This window comes from Haemorhous mexicanus, chromosome 1 (genome assembly GCF_027477595.1).
Source record: "Haemorhous mexicanus isolate bHaeMex1 chromosome 1, bHaeMex1.pri, whole genome shotgun sequence".
Lineage (NCBI taxonomy): Eukaryota > Metazoa > Chordata > Aves > Passeriformes > Fringillidae > Haemorhous > Haemorhous mexicanus.
The window spans coordinates 115,567,464-115,590,180 of NC_082341.1; the positions used below are offsets into that span (position 1 = coordinate 115,567,464).

Sequence of the window (22,717 nt, forward strand, 5' to 3'; positions counted from 1 at the left end):
GTGGTAAGGATTTGCAACAATATTCTCATATCCAAGAACAGGGGCCTCTAAAAAGACATCCAATAGTTTTTTAAGTACAAATGTAGAGTGGCAAAATAGTGTTCCCTCCAGCCAACTTTAAATTATATATGCTAGTTACTCAATCCTACTGGATTTACTAATATTGAGCAATGATGTTTGAGGGGCTGCATAAATTGGACTGGAAGGCCATTTTCCCTCTTTAAAGACCATTACAGTTATAGCTATAGATGTTATTCCATTTAAATGTTATAATGTTTCACAATCATGTATTTAAACACAGAAATCTGTTTATTTACCCAAACAAAACAGAGGAAATGATTCCAGCCCTCAGGTTTTGAATTCTCATTTAAATATGTGAACATGAGTCCACAACTTAGAGATGTTTGTGTATCTATGTACCTCCAAAATACTCATATTTCATAGGCTTTTTCACATTAATATTCACCAACAGTATCACAAAAGTTCTTTTTCTTTTACATAACTGTAAGCAACAGTAATTCTAGAAACACTAGAGAAAAAAAAAGCATAGCAATGTCCACAGTTACAAGAAAAAGTGCACATTACTTGGTCACAATCACAGTCATTACTTGGAAAACTATATGTAACAAGTAGATATAAAATATCACTGATGCCTTAAACTCATTGTCAAAAACGGAATTACATAAAATTTTGTACATGAAATAAGGCAAATTTAGGAATGCACAAGAAACTTGTTATTCAACAAAAGCTAAACAACAGAACAGATAGTACAATAAGCATAAACTAAAGTACCTTTTTCTATATACTTAAAAAGAAGCCTGCCATAGTGCACAAAGAAAACACCATTAATGTGTAATCAATATTATAAAATAAGAAATAGAGGGGTTGGGAAGAGTGGGGAAGGGGAGAGAAGAGTTTTATTATAGTTGCAGCTGCATCCACTTACAGTTTTGTACAGGTTTTAGCTAGGCCTGGGAATTATACAAATTATACCAGAAGTGTCAATGACCTTCCTCGTTAAGAATTTTGTTTAAATTAAGGAAAAAAAATAAATACACACAAGAGTGCAAATTTTCAGATTGTCACTTGCAACCTCTTAACATTCATCATCTACATCCAATCACAACTAGAGGGACTTGTATAAGACAGCAGCAGTGATCATGGAGTCAGATGAGCTCACCGTAAGAAATCAAATCATCTTTTTTTTTTTCTCAACGATATGTCTTTTTTAAAAAACACTCAACTCTTTATTAATTGCTAATAAAGCTGCAATATATTACAGAATGGAGTTGAGAATGGCATGAATGCAGGAAATGCATACTTCCTTTGGAAGGTATTCCCTAGATGACAATTTACAGTACACAGGGGAGGAAATTATCCAGCATCAAGAGTTACTCGTTGTAGAAAGAATATGAAGTTGGGGAGAAGGGCACAGCCAGGGATTCAAGAGAGGAAGGGGGGACTTAAAATAGCTCCTCAAAACATTTTCAGGACCAGTGAAAAAGTTTACCAAAGTAAAAATGAAAAATCTTGAATGAAAACAAAAATCTTTTGTTTTGTTTTTTATAAAAATTACATTTTTTTAAAATACAAGATCCTTTTAATTGCAATTGTGCCCTGTAGCAACAGGACATTTGGCAATGTTTTGCCATATACTGCAGCTTTAAGTCCAATGAGTCAGTATCACATTCCACTAATATTGCACTTGGATCTTGAACCACTTGTTTTAAAAAGCCATCACAGCATCTTCCGTTTCCTCCACTTGTTAGAATGAGTTAATTTCTAGCCACTTTTTTCGATATTTATGCTGACACACTAAAACAAAAGCAATAGCCTGGACACAGTAAAGTACCTCGGAAACACCAGAGGTCGAAGTTCACTTGAAGCACCTTAACACATCACTTTATGGATCAAGAACAGTGTGGCATTATGGTAATTAACTCTCCTAAAAGACTGTGCAGTAACTGAAGTGTGTGCTCTGGGAAATCAAAATGTCATTAGTGGAAATTCTGAGATAAGACCAGGCCGGTGTGAAGGTCACATGACTCAGTTCTGCTGCAAAATAAGGTTTTCCAGTTCATCTGCAGAGCGCAATAAAAACGCGGCTGATTCTCGGTACCCTGCCACAAGCTGCCTCACTGCGTTTATTTCGGTCGGACTCAGCTGGGGTCTGGAGCTGGAACTACTGGAGGATCCAGAGCTGCTTGCTAACTGCCTCTTCATACTGAGATCTGTTGGACCTGCAGACAGCAAAGGGAAAGAAAAGAAGCTTCAGATCGGCTGCCAGAGATGTTTCACAGGTTTGTAGATACAAATGCAGAGCAGTAGGACCTGCTCTCAGCTGAGTGCTAGTAGCAGAAATAAGCAATAATTGTCCTGTTACCAGTCGCCTTGACAGGAACAACGGCAATTTATATTTATGTATCACAGACCCCACTTACAGAACATGAGGGGGAAGTCCACTGCCAGCAGAAAATTACCCTCTGGGGGCATATTCCATGAGTGTGAGCCATTTGCACCCCAAACCCTGCCCTGGGATCTGACGATGGTGATCAGGCAGAAGATTCATCTCCTGTGCCTCCCCGAGCTCCAGCTGCCATGGTGGACTTTATGGCAATATGCTCACTTGCAATTTGTATCACAGAAAATCCAACTTATGTTCTCTAGACAGCTATTTTCACATTTTATGCTTCAGTCAGCATGTGGCCAGATTGAATCCCTTGCAGATGTAGATAAATGGTCATCCACATGACTTGCCTGATGCTGTCTGATCACTTACATAAATAGCTGCTCATGAATGAGATTAGGCTGGTGACAATCTGGCTGCCACAGTGAGGAGCACACTATCATCTGTGAGGACTGCATACAGCTGGCAACACATTGCAAGGATCTTGTAAGGCCAGAACACTGACAAGAGATTCTGCAGCAATCATCATGCTGTTGTATTGGCAGCCCACAGCAATATGCTTAGCACTTTTCTTCAAAAAATATTCTCAAGACCATGAATACTTCATATGGAAGACAGCATTCCTGAGGGCAGTCTGCAGGTTACTGTCACTGGCAAAACATCTGCCATCATGAACTTTGGCTTTGTGTGGAATTTCCCTGGCTGTTTGATCAGTTATTAACCAGCTAAGACACATGCTGCTTTAATGAAGTGTTTGTAATTTCCACTTAGTACATTTTTTTTTTCTTCCTGGAGTGCAAATTTGGACAGGTAGAATTGGACAGAGGACTTTTTTTAGCATATATAGAAGGATATAGATGGCAACTGTACCTATTAAGCAAATCTGGGAAATAATGCTGTCTCATTTTGGCAGTGTAGCAAATCTATACTTCCAGCAGGCAGAAGATCAGACTAGCCTGACCCTAATCTTAATACTCTAATGAAAATTGGGATCAAGATATCCAAAGCAATGTATTTTGCTTTCCTACGAGAAAAATGTCACTCTTCAATTTGATCAGTACAATATATGTCAATGCCAAGATTTTCCAACAAAGACTGGAATAATTTTAAAATTTATCATATTCAACTGTAGAACACAGAACACACCAATTCATACTGTGGAGGCTTTCCTAAATAATCTCACAAAATTTATAAGATTCAAAAACACAGACTTGCAAGCATAAGCAAGAGATGTCTGATTTTCAGAAGCTGAAGATCTGGTCATAAATCTTATTTAATTTTCATTCTTATATATCTGTGCAGAGGTACAGGAGAGACCACAAAAAATTTGAAGATTGCCATGTCCCTTCAAAAACTGAAGTTAATGAAAAATTTCCCCTTGAGGGAATAAAAGCAGAGCTGGGACTATGAAAAGAAACTACTCAAACAAAAAGGGTCCTATTAGATCTGATTTCCTACTACACAACTAGCATGAGCAGCACTTAGCCTTACAACCTGTATTATCTGGTTTTACACCAGTATAAATGAACTGACTTTTAAATGGCTTCCAGTGTACAGAGGATAAATTAAGCATAATGAGCTCTGTGAATTTTTTTGGTGTGACCACACACTGCAGGAAAATGATGACTATTTAAAAACATCCTCTGAGTTTCTTCACAGTCAAATCTTCAAATCTTAACCTAGCACGAGAAGAATGGTATACCAATCATAATGCCAGTTGGGCTGAATGGGTCTAAGCAGCCATTAAAGACTTTTAAATTTATTGAGGCAGTAGTGAAAAAGCTGCCACTGACATATTGAGGGCATTGTGCTCCATATGAACCTATTTATCTTTTTTGTTCTTTCCTTGACTTTCATTCATGTCACTGCCAAAAACACACACACACACTCACACACACACACACACATGCACAGTACACAGTATCTGGAAGGACAGAGCTTCTCCAGCAGATCATTTCATTTTATGGAATGTAACTGAAGGGCTTTTCTCATTGGTAATCCAGATTTTAAGTGACAGAATAGGATATCTGTTTATGTCACTCATAAGTAAAATACACATGGAAATGTGCTTGGTCATACCTCTCAGGTTTTCCTTACACAAACTGATAGTGCACTGCTCTGAAAGGAAAACTAGGAGAAGACCAGATATCCATCATGCACAAATCAGCATAAATCCTCACAAGTCTAGAGGGTCACAGTTATTTACACAGTCTGAAGATCTGGCTGGCTCTGTATTCCTCAATGTCTGGATTAACTTTCATGAAGAAAGTTCTAAGTTCTTTAATTCTTCAGAATATTCATCTTTGCATCCTGAAGGTACTGGAAAAAGCTGCATGGCAGTCGGCATACACAAGGAACAATCACAGCCCAAAAATCCTCTTCGTCTGGGAGATTTCTGTTATGTCAGAGCTCTTGTATACAAAGAAAAGATATCTCAAATTTTAACATACCCAGCTTCTTCAAACTACTTGGTGGGCTTTATTTATTTATTTATTTATTTATTTATTTATTTATTTACTAGGAAAATGGGATTTTACTTTACTCCCCAACTTCTGCCTTGTACTTTACAACTCATAGCGCTGTCCTCCTTCCCCCTCACAGAAAACCACTCTGAGGAAAAAAAACAAAGGAATACACACACAGAGAAAAGTTTCACAGCTATGGTTTTGGGACACTGAGAACACCCATGCCTTTTTAGGAAGGGAAGCTGCCAGAGAACTGAACAGAAAAAAAAAAAAGCCAATGCTTCATGTGGAGATAAGGATTCTATCTCTTTTAATTATGTTATGTGACCCCTACATCTCACCTCTAGAGCTCACCTATGACAGCCCAAGCTCTATATCTGGGAGAACACCTCACTCAGAGATTAGTCCCAGGATGAGTTATATTGGTCTCAGCTTTTAATAGCTATGATAGACACTCACTGGCAGTAATAGAGATTCTCAAAGGTGGGCCAGGCTGCTAAATACTAAAATATTGTAAATTACTTGTAGCTTCATCAGTCATACCTGGTCATTCAAAAACTAAGGAATAAGTGCAACCTGTAAGTGCATTCTTGTACTGTAGATTTTTCCCATGTAATTTGATGCAAATCAGTTACTGAAACAAGAAAACCTAAACCTTATTTATACCTACCATATCTCTTTAATCAGGAAAATAAATCACAGCTATTTTGAAGGCTTAAAATAGCTGGTTAAGGACACTTTATGTACATCTATCTCCAGAAGCCATCACTACAGGTTACTAAATCTGGAAAAAGCTGAACAGCTTTACCACCATGTCTTTTAGTAATTATCTTTACTATTTCTTTTCTCTACTTAACATCATTTATTAAGCTGCTAGTCTTCACAGGAATGAGAAAGTGTATATTCATAAAGATAGAAATCTGAACATTTTTGCAATGAATTTTGCAGTGTCATGTTCCTCCAAGATTTTACTGCACATTTTAGCATACTGCTTCCTATTCTGGAGTACTTCAGGACTATTAAAAATCTTGATTGCAAACATTATTATCAGGTTCCCCAATGTCTGCTGAGCAAGCAAAGACTAAGCATATATCACAGAGACTAAGATAGGAGACTTATTTCCATTTTTTCTTTCTCTTAGTGCATATTGCTATAACATGAAATTGTCACCTTCCAAGTTTCTATAACAGCACAACATTCTCACAAGCAGTGGATTAAACAAATTGCTGAGACAAACCCTTTCTTTTATACTCTTTCAGAAGACTAAAGTATTGCTCATCTACCTCTTTTTTAGGCCACCTGATTGACACTTTAGATGGGAATATTTTTGATTTACTATCTCTGTCCAGTTACATTGACTTAATTTCCCCTGTGAGGTGCAATTGTTCTTGTTGGAAGCACATCAAGCTGAATATGAAAACTCCAAAAACCCACTTTTCATGTGCTAGACAAACATTCATCAAATTAGCTGCTAGAAATGTCTGCCACTAAATACACAGTGGAACAAACGGCTTTTTCTGTAAATTACAAGACTTTAATGGAACTAGTTACTGCCTCATGCACTACTCATTACCAGTGTGATTTATATGAAATTCCAAAATATGGGTCAGATGTAGATGTGTTGATACTGATTGCTTAGGCACTATCAAATGTCTCAGCAAAACTCCCTTAAGAATTGTATGTTGTCACTGGGTAGCTACCAATCTTATAATTAACAAGTACTGAAAGAATAATAAATGTGTCAGTGATTCTCAAAATGGTTATCACTATTGTAGATAATACTGTAGAATAAAAAATAATTTTTAAAAGCTTCATTTGCTTAAGCATCTACATGTTCATTGATAGCTAAGCAACCTTTTTCAGCAGTGATAATGCAAAAAGCAGTGACACTTATTTAAGAAAAATACATTTGCCCATACTTTGAAATCTCTTGTGTGTAACTTTTCTATGGCACCTGTCCTCCTCTTCAATTTTTTCCCCATGAATGGCTTTAGAGGTTTGACTGCAAACCTTATATACTGCAATAAAACAAAATTGAAAAAAACTTATCAACGTATGCTACCTTTTCTTTCCTAATCAGATGTATTTATTGTAATAAGAATGCTTTATTGTGACATTACATATCTGTCAATGCTTCTTTTCCTCCTGCCTTCAAACACAGAGCAGATGTGCCTAGAAGTATTGTTTCAAGTGCCAGGAGAAATCAAGAAAACAGAGATTTATGAATTGGACCTTTTAAGCTGCTTTCTCCCTTCTACACCGCTCCCTCTGGAAGACACATCTTCTGCTACTTTAGCCAGCAGGGAAAAAATGCTGTCTTGCCTGAGGAAAGTGATATGAAAAACACAGAAATGCCTACAGCCATCTTTCATTTTCAGTGATCAGGAAACACAGTGGTCTGTGATTAAAGGATTATATGAGATCCTCCCTATCCACCACAGGAGATTAATTATGGGCTGTATACTGTGTTGCCTTAACAGTTGTCACCTCAGCTCTGCGCAGAGGTAGGAAAGTAGGATACTGCCCAGAACATTCCATTTCCATCCCTGCAGTGGGAACAGAGTAGTACTTGCCTGTGCCACATGTCTGACAATTTGAAGTGGATGAGGAAGGAGGAAGAGGAATGTGGGGAAGGTCTTAACAGAAAAGTCAGCCAGTATTTTCCAGCAAGAAGTTCCCCTTTGCCAAAATACAGGTCAAACCATTTAACTTCTCCCAACTCCACCTTTTGGGTTTTCAAATAGGATTAAACATGCTATCCCAGGTTCCTATATCTATCACTCTTGATCCATTCCTTCATGCTTCAAGCTCTGTGTTAGAGACAAACTGTGTTCTCTTTCCCCTCTCTCCACTTTGATGTCATCAGGGTAGCACTGAGAACACAAAAGACTGTGCAAGAGTATGGTATAAAGAAGACCTGGAGAGAGGAACCACAGCAAAAACCCCATTTAACTACTACACCCTGGCAAGCCAACCTATGAATAACCCACTGAACACTTTAAAAACTAGCTACAGATTGGATATTCTCATCTGTTGGGGTTTTTTCCCCCTAGTTTGCCACCAAGAATATCACCAAGTTTATCACCGCCATCAATCATGCATGTGCCAAGATTTTACAGAAGGCTACAACTTGAACAAATTTTTGGATGTGGAAAGGAGGTGCCTTCCTTCTGTGCTGTCTCATTAACAAGTGGACAAGAGCGCTCAGTACTTCTCTCCCTGCTGCAGATCAGCATGGTGGTGCTGATCCTTGGAGGTCAGCAGCACCTGCCCTGGGAGGCTCCCCCAGCTACGCCGCTGTCCTCAGCAGGGCTTCTCCATCTGCACCACCAGGGTGCAAAGGACCAGGAAGGCTGACTGGCACATGGGCCTGGCTAAAGCAGGGAAGAGCTTGGAGGGCATAGCCTCTGGAAGGGAGCAGCAGGGAGGGGGGAGCAGTGTCGGGGAAGTCTCTCAGCCACCAGCTGGGCCATCATGGTCAGCAGGTCTGCCCGTGGGAGAGGAGGCTGAAAGAGAAGCTTGCCAGGGCCAGGATCTGCCATGGTGTGAACATAATGGGATTCAGCCAAAGAACTCACCTGAGCTGGAAGGGGACTGGACGTTTGTGGTGCCTGGGATGCAGTGCTGAGTTGTGGCTGTGGTGGAGGTAGGCTGCAGATCTGTGGAGAGAAATGGAGACACAACACTTTGTCTTACTGTGACATGAGGGCATACTCTGCAGGACCAGCCCAACACCGAGTCTGAAACACCCTCTTCTTACACACACAAAAGGAACTGACTGACATTTCTGGCTAGAAAACCAGACAATGATGCAGAAGAAACAGTCCCAAATCACCTCCAGGCAACCCAGCTATGGCAGAGAAACACGTCCCACAACTCCTAGAGAAACTGGACGTCAGGAAATGAAGCAACTGCAAAGACCATGACTCCAAGGAGCCCAACATGATTTCAGAGAGAGCTGACAGTCATCAGGAGAGGGCAGACACCAACACATTGGCCTGAAATATATGGGGAGACAAGCCAACCCCACTCCCTCAGGAGGCGCTCAGGCTACATGCAGGGACTTCAACAGCTCCTGGTGGTATGAAGAGATTTTGCTCCCAACATTATCTCCTGTCCTCACCCTCCTGCCCTCAAGCTGGACATTTTTCTGAGCTCAGTCCAGGAATGATAGAAGGGGGACAGCTGAAGCCTTTGTGGCTGGCTAAGAGCTGTCAGACAAATTTATTTACATTCACTGAGCTATTGCACCTTGGAGATTCTCCATTCAGTTCTTTAACGGGAACTGCATAAACCTTAAAAAAGGGGAGCTGTGGAAATCCACCCTTCTCAAAGAGTAGCTCTCCTTTACCATCTAAACAAATCAAATACAACATAACCAAAGGCTTCTCCCCAGCCCATGTACAGGCTGACACAGACTGTGTCAACCCACAGATTGCCTGGTGAATGTTTCCAGCCAAGTTGGATTGGCCTAAAATGTCTAAAAGGAGGGGAAAAGGACACCTTGGTGCTGTAAGACCAAGCCTTTTCCTTCTGCGTTTTTTTGCCAGCCCGTAATAAAGGAGGGGTCATTGCACAAGCTGGTACATTCTGTTTGCTCATATTGAGCAGTTTCATGAAGGCTTGCCCCATGCAGTTGTGTGAGGAGCTAATTATGGCTCTGTAATTAGCCATGTGGAAGGACTGACCTCCCCATGAGGAGGGAAGCACTGCAACAGCAGGCAGAGAGAGGTCCCTGAGCCAGAGCCACCAAACAGTTGGGTGAACAGATAGCTAAGTCTGTAAGGTCAGAGTAGGGGTGAACTTTATATGGAGGAAACAGCCAAATTAAATGAGTCACAGAATACAAAATACATACATCAGCTGGACTACTAGACAGAGAGTTAATTGGACATTAGTTATTATATTACTGTGGGGGAAGGTCCAGAAATTGGTAATCAAGCAGTGAGTTTTAGATAGCTATTGCAGCTATTGCAACTTCTTTTTTTTTCTGTTTTAGCAGATACAAAAAAACAGACCTTCTTTGTTTATACATGCATTCTGACTGAGGTGCCTATTTATTTTTACACTAGGAGAACATCTGTAAATGTGACAAGAACATTTGATAGGTTACTATATCGAAAAGGAATTGCATTTTTAAATTAGTTCATCGCTCCTGAAAACAATTCACTAGTAAATATCCTGTTCTCTAGAGAAGTATCTCATTAACCATTTTAACAGCCTTGCATATGTTTGGAACAAGAGTCCTTGAAACAGTGCAATGACTGCAACCAAGGGTCCTATGAGGTGTGTCAGGAAGGCAATGGTTATCCCTGTCAACTGCAACTCCAGCCACTCCTCTTGTCTACCAATGGACACATCATAGAGGACTGACAGATCTCACTGGCCTCAGAGTCCTCCCACTCCTCCGGTGGGGAAACCAGCTACCAGAGCCAGAGCAATTTACCCTTCATTTCCGAGAGGTAATTAGGTTGGCTCCTCATTGCTTTTGTGTCAGTGAGAAAGGAATGAATGGAGTTGCCTTTCCACAACCTTCCTAATGATCTTCCTGATATGGCAAGTGGATCACAAATCACCAACCTAACTAGTATGTCAGCATCAACAACTGCTTTCCAAGTCCTGGCACACAAAGACCTTTGGTTCCTGGATCCTACATACTTTGACTCGTGTAGGATCCCTGTGGAGAAGACAGGCACCTTTGCCCAACCTTCCAACTGTGCAACCACAGGGGAGAAGTGCAATGGCTTACTGGGTTTTCAAAGTAAAAGGACATACAGACAAACTGTCCTGTGCATGTAGGGAAAGGCAAGGAAGAAGAAATGTTTGAGCATATGTCTGCATACAAACCTGTCTTGAGCTTTAATTGTGAAAAAAACACTGGAGTCCTCTATGTTAAAGGCACAAAGAAGATGTGGCTTCTAATCAGAAGCCACAATGAATTGATGGCTAAAATTGTGGGTGGTTGGATGGTGGGTGCTGATGCTTATTATCTGTTCCCAACAAACCTCTCGTGTGATGCTACAGAAGACATTTAATTTGTACATAATTTTTCAAAATTGCATGCTGAAGCGACATTGAACACTTTTGCCTAAACCCCACAAGTCACTGCAAAATGCCAGTTATGAAAATGGATCCTATAACAAGAAGTTTGAAGGGAAAAACAAGTACACAAAACAGCTGTGATTCCTCACAGTTTAAGATTATATAAACCAGGACAATATTGATGGCTTTTGCTGACAAATAACACATGGGGAGCTTAATCCTCCTCTTAGTTGGGTAAAAGAGCAAAAGCCAACTGTTTTCAGTGGGAACTGGTACAGATCTCTCTGGGCATAATGTAAAAGACAATTTTAAAGTTCTTGTGCATTTTCTCAAACAAACCCAGATTTCCATGGCTTGTCTTACTGTTATGAAAATATTTGATCAGAGACCATATTCAGGGCCTCAGATGTGCCTTTCATGGGTATGGAAACAATTGTAATCATCATTCACACAGAGTCAAAGACTTTTGACAACTAAAGTATTACCTATTTAAAGACTTTCGAAAACTTAGCCCAAATCATCAACAGACCTTTGAGAATTTCGCAGGCAGGGGGGGAGGAAGAATATGTGACTGAAGATCCTCAGCACACCACATTCCAATAACTCCTTGCAGGCTGCAGCCCTGGTAGTGCTCTGAAAATTGCTGAGCATGCCGAATGTAGAGGCTGTAGCTGAGCAATTATTATCCAGCCTAAGTCAGCCACTCTACCAGGACTGGCACTCTCACCTGCCAGACAGGGATCAGCCAGGGCAAAACCCCAGGGATTTCTCCATCCTCTGAGACATTTCTTTAAATACAGTCCTGGGAGTTGATAAAACCTCAGGCTTCCAGAGGAATCGCATTTCTCTGACAGAGAGACAATACCCTTTTTATCAGAAGGGTATTTCTCTGCATTTGTACAAAATCAATATGAGGGATAATTTCAAACAAATACTACAATTTGCTTACATTTTTATGTTACAAAAGCATGCCAAAGTAAGAAGAAAGGATAAATAAATGACACCACTTGTTTTTTTCAGAGAGACATACAACCTCATGGTGACACATACTTACCTTACCATTTTTGGTGTAGGGTATAAATGAATATGCTGATTTCTTATTTAACACTTGTTCTGCCAGATCCTTATCTGCAGTAAACTAAAGTAGCTGGTGAGACCATGTGACAAATCTGTGTCAATTCATCTGTATTACACAATAGGGAGTTGAGTGTTTTGAAACTTGAGCGGAAAATATACTAATGGCCTCCTTTTGTGATCAGTGTAGGAGAGGACAGTAATGATAGGGTCCTATAAAGTTATGCAAACAGACTGAAGATCTAACCTGGCATTTTTTTTACTCAGTTTTTTTAGAGGCTTCTGGTTCAGTCTTGCCCTATTGTGTATTAGTCCCTTGAAGATGGAAAGAGACTAGCATGCAGGGAGCAAGTATTTTGCTCAGCAGCAGCTGTTTGCAGGATTGTGCTCCTGCTCATTATGTGATAATAGCCTATGGCTACTGAACCCCATGGACTAGCTTTCTGTACAGCAGGGGGAAATACACATCAGCACATATACATACAGCCACAATTTGTAAGGAAACTCACCACTACTAGAAGCATCATTGAGATTTAGCAGCCCACCTCCGAGCCCTCTGTAACTATGGTAACTGTAGGTCCCATTGCCGTTGATGTACAACACCTCCTGCGTGCTGGAAACAGCTGATGTTGAGTAAGTGACCTGGGCTGGCTCCTGTTTGCACTGCTTGTCAGCTGGAGCAGCCTCATCCTGCAAAAAACAAGAAAAGGTTTGGAATTCTGGTTACATTTCACCTTGCATATGAAGGTCTTTTCCATTGTTAAGATTCTACATCTATTGCTTTTATAAAAGTATAATGCATGTTAAATAAGCACAGATATGTTTCTGATTTACCAAATATCAGCATAAAGGAAACAATGGAAATGAGCAAGAATACAGGTTTCCTAAAAATCTGAGAATATGCATTTATTTGTGCTCCACAAACCAGCCATACTGATTCTCAAAGGAGAACATGTACCCTCTCACCCTGAAGAGCTCTTCTTCAAAATCCAACTCTGTCCAGAACAGTGGGAAAGGACAAAAAAGAAACAGCCATGTCCTGAGTACTGCAGTGACTCTTACAAGTCAGAGAATCACATATTTCTTGATAAGATAAACCAAGACAGAATGCACCATCTACTTATTTTGATGTGTCAGTCTCAGAAATGACAAAAGGAATAGAAGAAAGGAATAAAACTGCATTCTTATGTTTGGAGAAGTTTGAGTGAGTGTCCTTCCACAAAAAGGCCATAAAGTAGGGATGCCTCCACAAAAGTGACTTGAATACTGTTGTTATCTGTGTCTGTTTGTACACCATGAGCTTTCCTCAGTCCTTTCTGTTTGCCTCTTTGATGACTGCATAATATTTAACAGAATTTAGCACAACAGCCCTTCAATTTTCCCTGAAAGGAGATGCTTCAGGTGAAAGTGTATTATTCCCCATCTGTACTGACTGTATCTACTGCTTAGAGTACCTCACCTCCATTCATGATCAGAGAATGCCACCGTAGCAACTTTATTAATGACACAGGTGAAATAAAGAAAAGCATTAAGAGAAGCTTTAATGCATTTTAGTAGTTGGAAACAAGGAAAACTATCACTGTGTGACTGATCATCCTGACACAGGGACCTCAGTGACACAAAATAGGACCTAGTCTGTATATGTTTGAACATTTTCTTTGTTTCTTGACTTTTTAAATGGGTTTGATTTTATACTCTTTGATGAAAACATATTTCAGTGTTTTCAAATAAAATGGATCTATGGAAGTTTTGTTTTCAAAATACCTTTTCAGAGTAGTTAACTGAAAAAATAAAAGATCTGCTAAAATTACCTCGCCTTTGTGTAGGATTTTTTGCTATTTTATGCATATCTCTGCTGCACAACTCTTTTATGGTTCATAAATATACCAAACCTATTAGGAATTCTATAAAATTTCTGAAACCTTTTTTATAGTTTTTACTTAGATCAAATGGTTCAAGCAGTGTTCAGTCTCAGTGTTGAAGTAAAAAGGGCTATGAATCCTGTATGCATTGAGAGCAATTGTTGGTTTCAGTTCTCAAAAAGACACTATCAGCTTTTCTTAGATGAAGACATCCCTGTCTTGCAGGTATTTATTGGTGAAAGAGACTTTCACCTGAAGCACAACTGAAATAACTCAGGAGGAGGGATATATACTATTAACAGAAATTCTAATATTTAATATGGAACTCTGAACCATCAGAGAATTAATTCCATAAATAATAAGAATGGGGCCTCTTGGGCAGTATTATGAGCTAAGGCAAAACTTTACATTTTTAAGACAGTTGGCCAAAGTGGTCTCCTAAGCATTTTCTTAAGTAATAATAATCTTGAACAAATGGCCAGAATTGCAATGTATTTTTGTCAGGAATCCAACTTTAATATCACTGATCTTTTATCTCCAAAGGTCATTGATATCTCTTATGGGAGAAAATGCATTATTTTCTCAGAGAATATTCATATGCTACACAGTGAAGTTATATCTTGGCAACATAGCTTAACTCATCGTCCAAAATTTTAACACTCTCAAGACTCAGATGTTCTGCCTCCTTATGTCGAAAACTGAATGATACTTCCTGCCATAGACTCACTCAGAGCCTCATTTTTTTTTCACAGAGCTCAACAGCAGAACTTCTGCAAAACTATCAAGGACTAAACTGTGTTAGGGGCACAGTGCAAACAGGACTATCTCCTATAGCTGAGCAGAGTGTCTCAGGATTGGTCTCCTTATCCTTGCTGTCTGGAACCCACAGATTTGCTGTCCCTGGATTTACATGTCCTCCAGAGCCCCTCCAGTCAGGGCACTGAAGCCCTAACTGGGAGTCTCTTGCAGAGCAGATGCACTGAGCTCCTGGCAAAGCCCAGAAGGCAGAGCCTGGCTGGAGGAGGCAGCAGGGGAGCTTGGTGCACCTCGGTGCACACCAGCCCACGTGTTTCGGAGCACACGGCCAAGAAGTGGGAGACCGGAGTTCTGGCTACTTGTCGCCGTGCATGGTGAAGAGGCGGAGAAACTGGGATGCAGGGTCTCTGCTGGCTGTGGTGAGGAGGGACCTGAACTCAGAGCTGCCATCTCCTAGCAACCAGGCTCCAAGCAAAGCTGCGGTGGGAGTCGTCGCTGAAGCTGTGCCACTGCGCGGGAAGGAATGCACAACCACAGGGCTACAGAGATTGCACATGAGAGGGGAGCATGACTCAGGTCCCTCTCAGAAGCTCTGCCCTGCGAGGCTCCCTTCCTGCTCCTCCCTAACACAAAATCCACAGGCAGCTTTGAGGTCAGAAATCCAAGGCTGGAGCTGTGCTACTGAAGGGGGATCTTTGTACAGAACAAATCATAGCCCTTCAAAACACTGTGACGTGCCGAGGGATGGGGCTTGAGGTGCAGTCTGGGCACTCCAGTGGGGAAGGAATTCTCAGGCAGGCTAAAGGATTGAGGATGATGCTGCAACCAGGACTCCTGGTTCTGCATATGAACTCTAATCTCTTGGCCACTACACAAAAGGAGGCTTCCTCTAAATATTACACATCTCTTTAAACAGCACACTGATCACCTGTCCCTGTATGATGAATAAGTTGCCATACATTTCAGACATTAAATCTGATCCTTAATAAGGTGTTTACCTCAGTCTTCATGACTCCAACTACATGCAGAAATAGGGAAGGATTTTTGTCAAGCTTTTTCTGAGCAGGCTCCGACTTCAGCCCTACTGGTAGGATTATGAACCATGAGCCTGGTTCCAGGGGGTTAGATGTTGCCCCTCACACATTCCCCTGGGATTTAAGCTTTTTTTTTAATTGTTTTTTTTTTTTTTTTAATGTTCAAATGGCAAAGCTGTACCATTTTCCCTTGGAGTCATACCAAGGATAAAGAAGCCAGTCTCCTTTTTCTTGGGGATGGAGAATATTAATATCATATTTATTTTGTATACCTGAGATTCATTCTTAATAGATTCATTCTCTTCATTCTTTTCACCTGAAATGCCTTTGATTTTAAAGTAATGTAGAAATTAAATATATTGTTGTTCCACTGAAAACAGAGATCTTTGAAATATTCTGTGTTATTCAGCACCTCTTGTTTCTCCCTATATAATGTTTACACTAAAAAGGCTTATTTATTTAAATTTTTATTTAAAAAATACTTTGATTTCAAGACAATCATTAGCAATTAACTATTTAGAGACATGTTTGACATAACTACCTGGAACATATACTGTTGTCATACCAATATACTAAACTTTTGAGGTATTAACTAACCATTTTTAAACTATTTATAAATTACCTTTAATAAGAAGTATGACCAAGGAGCAGATAAAACATCTGTTCATCTAGAATTTGACTCATACTATCTTAATTTAGTATATGTCAAAGGAAATAAATCATCCCTCTAACAATATTCCTCTTCTGAATTTATTTTGGAGGAGAAGCTATTTAAGTCTTGAGCACATTACCTGCAAAATTATTGAAATCAGAACATGGTAAAATACTTTGTAGGTTCAAAAGCATGCTAAAATAAAGATTTATCTGTTGACTTGAAAGGAGGAAGTATGAGGTCCTTACTGTGATCCTCAACTTGATATACACCAGAAATATTTATGTCTCAGATTGATGTCAAGGTCTGTACTGGGAGAACACTTTTTTTTTCCTCACAAAATAAGAGATAGAAAAATATGTTTGATTTTATTTTTAATCAGGGAAGCAATTTAGTAACCCTCTGAGGACAGTACATCCTAACAAAATTTTCCATGAGCTGTTGCATAACCTGTATATTGAAGAAACCTTTCTTTGCTCTGACTGATGCCCTGAGCAGCAAATGAATAGTTTACAGAGGAATCACTGTCCAGAGCAACATGATGTTGGTGCAGATTGTCAGGACTGTGGTACAAAGAGCAAAGCTCACTGGCACTTCCCAGCCTCTTGTTCCCCTGCCAGCAGAGGGACAGCACACACAGCTCTTTTAAAACAGTCTTCATAGAAGCATCTTTAGAAGTGTCACTGATCCCTTCTGTTCCCTATCTCGTTTACCACCCCCAAAATACCACAAAAAAAGGAATAGTTTGCGAAAATAGAGAGCCCTGGCAAATCTGTGCTACATTGAGTTTTGATCCCTTATACATACAAGTGTCAGAAATTCAGTGTACTCCAATGAAGAGAGAGCAGTACTATTGCCTTGGCTTCCCTGCTAGCATGCTAACATGTAAATGTAAATCCTGACTGGGAGTGTGTGTGCAGAGCAACTCACATGGCCAGTGCCAGCTCACCACAGGGCTAACAAAACTTCTGCAAAAAGAGTATAAATAATAATATTCCAAAAATGCAAAGCTGGTGACATGCAAAGAGCTACTGCTTTCAATAATGCAGTACTTGCCAGACTGACAAATCAACGACTCTGACAATAACAGCTTTTCACTGCCCCTGTGTCAGCGTGATTTTTTTCCCCATGAATTAGAAAAGAGACAGAAAGTCAAACACATTTTCGCTTCATATTTCTTGATACTGCCTTTTTTAATAAGTTAAACTGAAAAGTGTGGATTGCTTGTTGTTCTTGTCAATAAACACTTCTTTTACAATACCACTTTGAGGTTAGGAAAACTCAAATGCAGATAAGTCTTCAAACAAGTAGGCAAGCCTATTTGCATATGGTCTTCCACTTTTTCAGCATAGGAAAAAAAATTCATTCACTTGTAAAAGTAAAGCAGGCTTTACATTTATTTTTTTTAGGTTTCAGTAGCCTGTAATATGGCTTTAGAAGAAAGGAGATAAAGGTTTCATATATTTTTCTCATTTGAATCCCACTAATTTAATTCTACAATCAAAAGTAAGATAAATGGAAACATATGATAAAACCACATAACACTTTTCAAAGCATACTCAATTAATCCTTACAATACTCTTGATAGATAGGACTTCTATCAGTGCTTTTCAGATGATGAGATTTTGCAACAAAGGCAACCTTAAGCTAGAGTTACCTAACATGTAAAGTTCTTGAGTTCTGCAACCGTAGCAACGTAATGAGCTTCTCTTTGTGCAAATTAATTTTTAAAAACTCTGAAGTTTTTAACTGGGAACAAACTCAGAAGTTATATCACAAGACACCCTGTTATATCCACAGAGGATTGTGGGACTGGGAGTTCTCTGCCCATCTCAGCTTTTGCACAGAGAAGCGGCTGCCAGGGTAAGCAGCCATCACCATCTGCATGGAGCAAGGTTTTTAAAGGAGGGTAAGCCACATGAAACCTGGCTCCCACTGAAGGGCCCAGAATCTGGCCCCTTCTTAGACACCAATCTGCTGTTGCCAGGACCAGATTGTGTACACCTTGTGCTCTGCCTTTGCAAAATCCCAGAGGATTTTGCTTCTCCAGTCTTGTCTTCTACCCTTCATCTCAGTTTCAATATTCTTGCCTAGCAAATCGTAATCTCTCCTTTCTAAACAAGTCTCTTGATTCCAGATCCCTGAGTAGCTTCAAGAACTCAAGGCCTTTTGTTTCCTTGTTTGTATTTAATCAGTGTTACACTCACTGATGGTTCCATTTGAGATTTTCTCTCTACGATCAGACTCCTATCAGTATCCTAATCCCAAAAATCTTGGTCCACAGGGAGCAAAGCCAGGTTCCATAATTAGCCAGAGCAGCTCCTGGTTTCAACTCACATTATTTCTCATTTGTAGTATCTGGTCCTCTTTCACCACTAGTTCTTTAATCCACCTGGCCAGTTTCCATCACACTGCCAGCCTCAGCTCACTCAACTTCTCATAATGTCACTTTCCCTTTGTCCCTTGGTTTCACTGCTCCAGTCAACCCTCACCAGGCTCCAGCCCTAACACTTTTCCCCTCCTTTCTGCAAGGAGATCAGAATTTAGCAAATAAAATATTTTGAATGTGTGAACGTGCATCCAGTGTTACATCCTCAGGTATAAATGACATCATGTTGTCAAGAGCAAACACAGAGCCTTTTTTTTTTTTTTTTTTTTAAAGAAATGGTAAATGTACTTAAGGATCAAACTACCCTTATAGGATAAATATTTTCTCATGAAAATGGCTGTAATTATATCTGAGACAGTTCCACAGATGGAAGACATAGAGAAGAGTAAATGTAATCCCTGTGGGCTGAAGGTCATGAAGTTATCATTGAACTGCACACCTAGTATTGTAATGGGAAATGTCAGGAAATCTTAATAAGTGGTGATTCTACCAACTGCTTGGATGACACACATTGTTCTGACAGAATACTGGATCTTTTATTAGCTTTAATTACATTAAAGTAACTCTCTAGTGTCTAACCCAGCTTTTAATTTTACAGCTAATATCCTGGAAGCCTGGACAGCTAAACATTACTTTGGCAATCACAGTAGGCCAATTTTCCCTTAATTCTGCAGTAAGGCTGTTGACTCAGTGTGCTTAGCAGTAGTGGAAATGGTATTTCTTCAAATGATGGATGTGAGTTTTCACTTCAGTTTTGGTTTCCATTGCACATTCTTTCTTCCCTCTCCAGTTGCTAAGGTTTGTGTTGGGATTACTGCTAAATAAACTACACTAAATAAAGCCTGCTCAAGACTAGTGAGGCTTGAAAAAAAAGAAAATATACCTACATAATTCATAGTTTCATAGACCTACATAATTTCCTAAGTCTGAAATCCAAGTGAAGCTACACAGTAATCCTTTGCATTGGCTGACCTTCACATCTAAAGTACTGAAAATTTATAGTCCTATAAAAGGACTGCTTTTAATATTGTAGGATGTGATCTTACTGCTGTAAGCTCAGCACGGAGGCACTGTAAGGCAAGACCAGGAGAACTTCTCTGCCCAAAAGCTTATCTAAGAAAAGATACTACCTTCCCCAGAAAGCCTTATTTCTCTTACAGTGGAATGAACAAAAGCCAAATTTTCAGTCAAGTCGGCAGAGTTTCAGTATTCACAGGAAGAAAAGCAAAGCATTTGCTACAGCCTCTGGATTTGCATACAGAAATGTTAACCTTTGTGACCTGTTTGCCACGTGGCAGCATGTCTTCTTACCTCCAAACTATTTTGAAAAAAGTTCTACAAAATTTCCAGTCCTTATGTTGAGGGATTATTAATAGAAAATTAACATCTACTTGAAATTTCAACTTGCTGTACCGGATGCATAGCTGAAACCTGAAAAATGAGTGCTAGAATCTTACAGTCTCTTTAGGAAAATACTTAAAATATAACAGCAATATTTTATTTAAGGGGAAGATTTCTTCTCTAATGACATTTCTTCTCTAATAACCTATATATTTATATTTGTCACATAATATCTCTCCATGGGTATCTCTCCACCTCCCAGGCTATTCACAGTATTCCTTAAAATGATGCATCTATTGACAGTCCCATAATCTGGTGTCCAGAACCATCAGTACAGATAGATATAACAAAATAATTGCATCTTTAGACAGATTCCTTCCCCTTTAATTTTAGTTATCCTCCAAAACAACATTGCAGGAAAAGGCACTAGATTTATGGATGAGGTCTACTTACAGCCAGCAGAAAGACCCCTGAGAGTTTATCCAGAAGTACTTAATGCAAATTTGAGCAAGCTGGCAAAAATAAAACATGAAGTGAAGTTCAAATAATATCACAGAACTCATGCCAGATATTTCTTAGACTGGGAAATGTTTTGATAATTCAGGAGTGGACTTAGCAGTAAAATCAAGTGGGACATAATTGCTGTTCTTGGGTTTGCACACTATTTCTCCTCTTGTAAGGAGCAGCTGGGGGATTGCTAAATTGCTTTCCACTCTGTCATCAGATCTAGACTATGTTTTTCTCTGCCACTCTCTCTGCATTATTTTCTTCACTTTTACTTACTTAAATCAAGAATGTATAAAAAATGAGAAAGCCCATTCTTGTGTGACATACTACTCAATTTGTAGCTCAGTTGGAGCTGGGTATTCCAGCCAAGCTGAACACTCATGCTTTAGCTGTGAGTCTATCATCTCATCATTACATGGAGAGCACATCAGTCTCAGAGTAGAATTTCTGGCCTGAAAACCTGAGATTACATGAAGAAGTGCTCCTAGCCTGCAGAGGCAACCATAATGAACCTGTCACTGCCAGAAGTCTAGGTACTAATGATGATTTTGCTTTGAAGTCCAGTATAAAAATTTTTTTCGTATTTCTGATAAAAAAAAATGTAACTAGAATTTTTTAGATGGTGGTGAAATATTGATACAGTCTAATTGAGTTAAATTGAGTGTAATACAGAGTCCAGTTAGGCATCTAAACTGCCTGAAATACCAACAGTGATGGGCAAACTTGAAGAGTGCCTATCAAAATGTAAAGTTAGCCGCCAGCACTTCAAGGATCTCCAACTGTCCTCCTGACACAGGGTATGGAGCCAAGAAAAGAAAGCCATGTTTCAGTTTCAGATTAGAATGGCATAGGTTCCTTTTGCTTTCAGATTATTAACACTGAAATGAACTGTCACCATCAGTATTGTCACCAGGCATCAAAAATGACATCAGTCAGTGCTCAACAAGAAATGAAAGCATGAGACTGACATGCAAAAAGAAGATCAAAATAAAAAGGTGCTATTGTGTAGAAGAGGGATAAATGAACCCCAGACTTCTGCATTTCTGATAGAATGACACATCATCTATAAACTGGAATGGGTATGTTAACCTTAACTAAAAAGGTTGGTGTTTCCACATTGCAGCATTTGAGTCTTGTTTTTTCACCACCACTGCCACAGCACCTGCAGTACAGAAAACATCCTTTGGGAAGAGGTATTGTATGGCTGCTGCAAGGAGCTGTTGGAGAACCACTTTTGCTGGAGCAGTACTTAAGCAGATGCTCACTGTTCACAGTCTGTCAGCTTTTCAGTTCATTATCCACTGTGGTAGCAGAAGTGCAGCATGAGCTTTCAGAGGTCACCAGTGCTGCTGGTTGAGCACGGACACATGGATGAGCTACTTCTACAGTTTAGCTAACTGAGATGCTCAGTCCCTGGGAAAGAGAAACTGAGTTCTACTAAAGGACTGTATTTCTCTGCCCAAATGGAAAGGGATAGCATTTATCTCTTCCTGTGGCCCTTAAGATAAGGGACTTATTTTTAGTGAGGTTCTAGATAGTTCATTTTTGAATGTGCTCTCCTTGGTGTGGTTTTTTCCCATCAGGAATAAAGGAATATTAAAAAGCTTAATGATTCAATGGAGCAATCCCATTTTAGGTGGACTAATGGTAGAAAGTGTCCTTGCAAGTTAATTTTCTCTACAGCTTCTGCTGTTCTTTTCTTAGGTTGCACTACCATAACTTTCATATCACCATTCAGAAACTGTTTCATAAGCTATACTGGTCATGCTCTTTCTTTTTCCAGAGAATTTTAATATATGAAATAATTTAGAGAGCTAGGTATTCCACCACTACTCTCAATATACAAGGCAGATGCCCAGTGCAAGACTGCACAGTGCCTCCCAGTGTGTGCACAGCACTGACTTCCTCAGTGCAAATTCAAATCACATGTCTAACAATGGCTGGCCCCAGGTCACTAGCAGCTTCAGACATGTAAAAGGCAGGACTGGGCCTGGTTGAATATGGGAATTGTGCCAATACCTCTGAGTTTTGGCAAAACTCCTGTGGGTGACAGTGTATTTCACAAAATACACATGACATTTCCTATGGAGCAGTACAAACGCAGACAAAGGTGTCATGTAAAGAGCAGAAGAGTCTTCAGCCACCATTTTCTGCCTTGCAGAGGAGGACAACAGGAGAGAGGGCAGGT

The 22,717-nt window shown here is 39.7% G+C and overlaps 1 protein-coding gene across 4 annotated transcripts in view; it reads right to left on the reverse strand.

Annotated features, from left to right (window-relative positions):
• Positions 1-286: 286 nt before the first annotated feature.
• NOL4 (nucleolar protein 4) overlaps positions 287-22,717 on the reverse strand; it is a 189,280-nt gene continuing 166,849 nt past the window's right edge. For 3 of the 4 annotated variants that reach the window (XM_059854443.1, XM_059854357.1, XM_059854263.1), the window contains 2 exons: positions 12,498-12,678; positions 287-2,240 (listed from right to left, as the gene is read on the reverse strand). In XM_059854443.1, the coding sequence (XP_059710426.1) occupies positions 2,047-2,240; positions 12,498-12,678 (375 nt within the window). In that variant the 3' untranslated portion in view covers positions 287-2,046. Of the gene's footprint in view, positions 2,241-8,450; positions 8,532-12,497; positions 12,679-22,717 lie in introns of all 4 variants that reach the window. The other variant, XM_059854172.1, reaches the window with a different exon arrangement.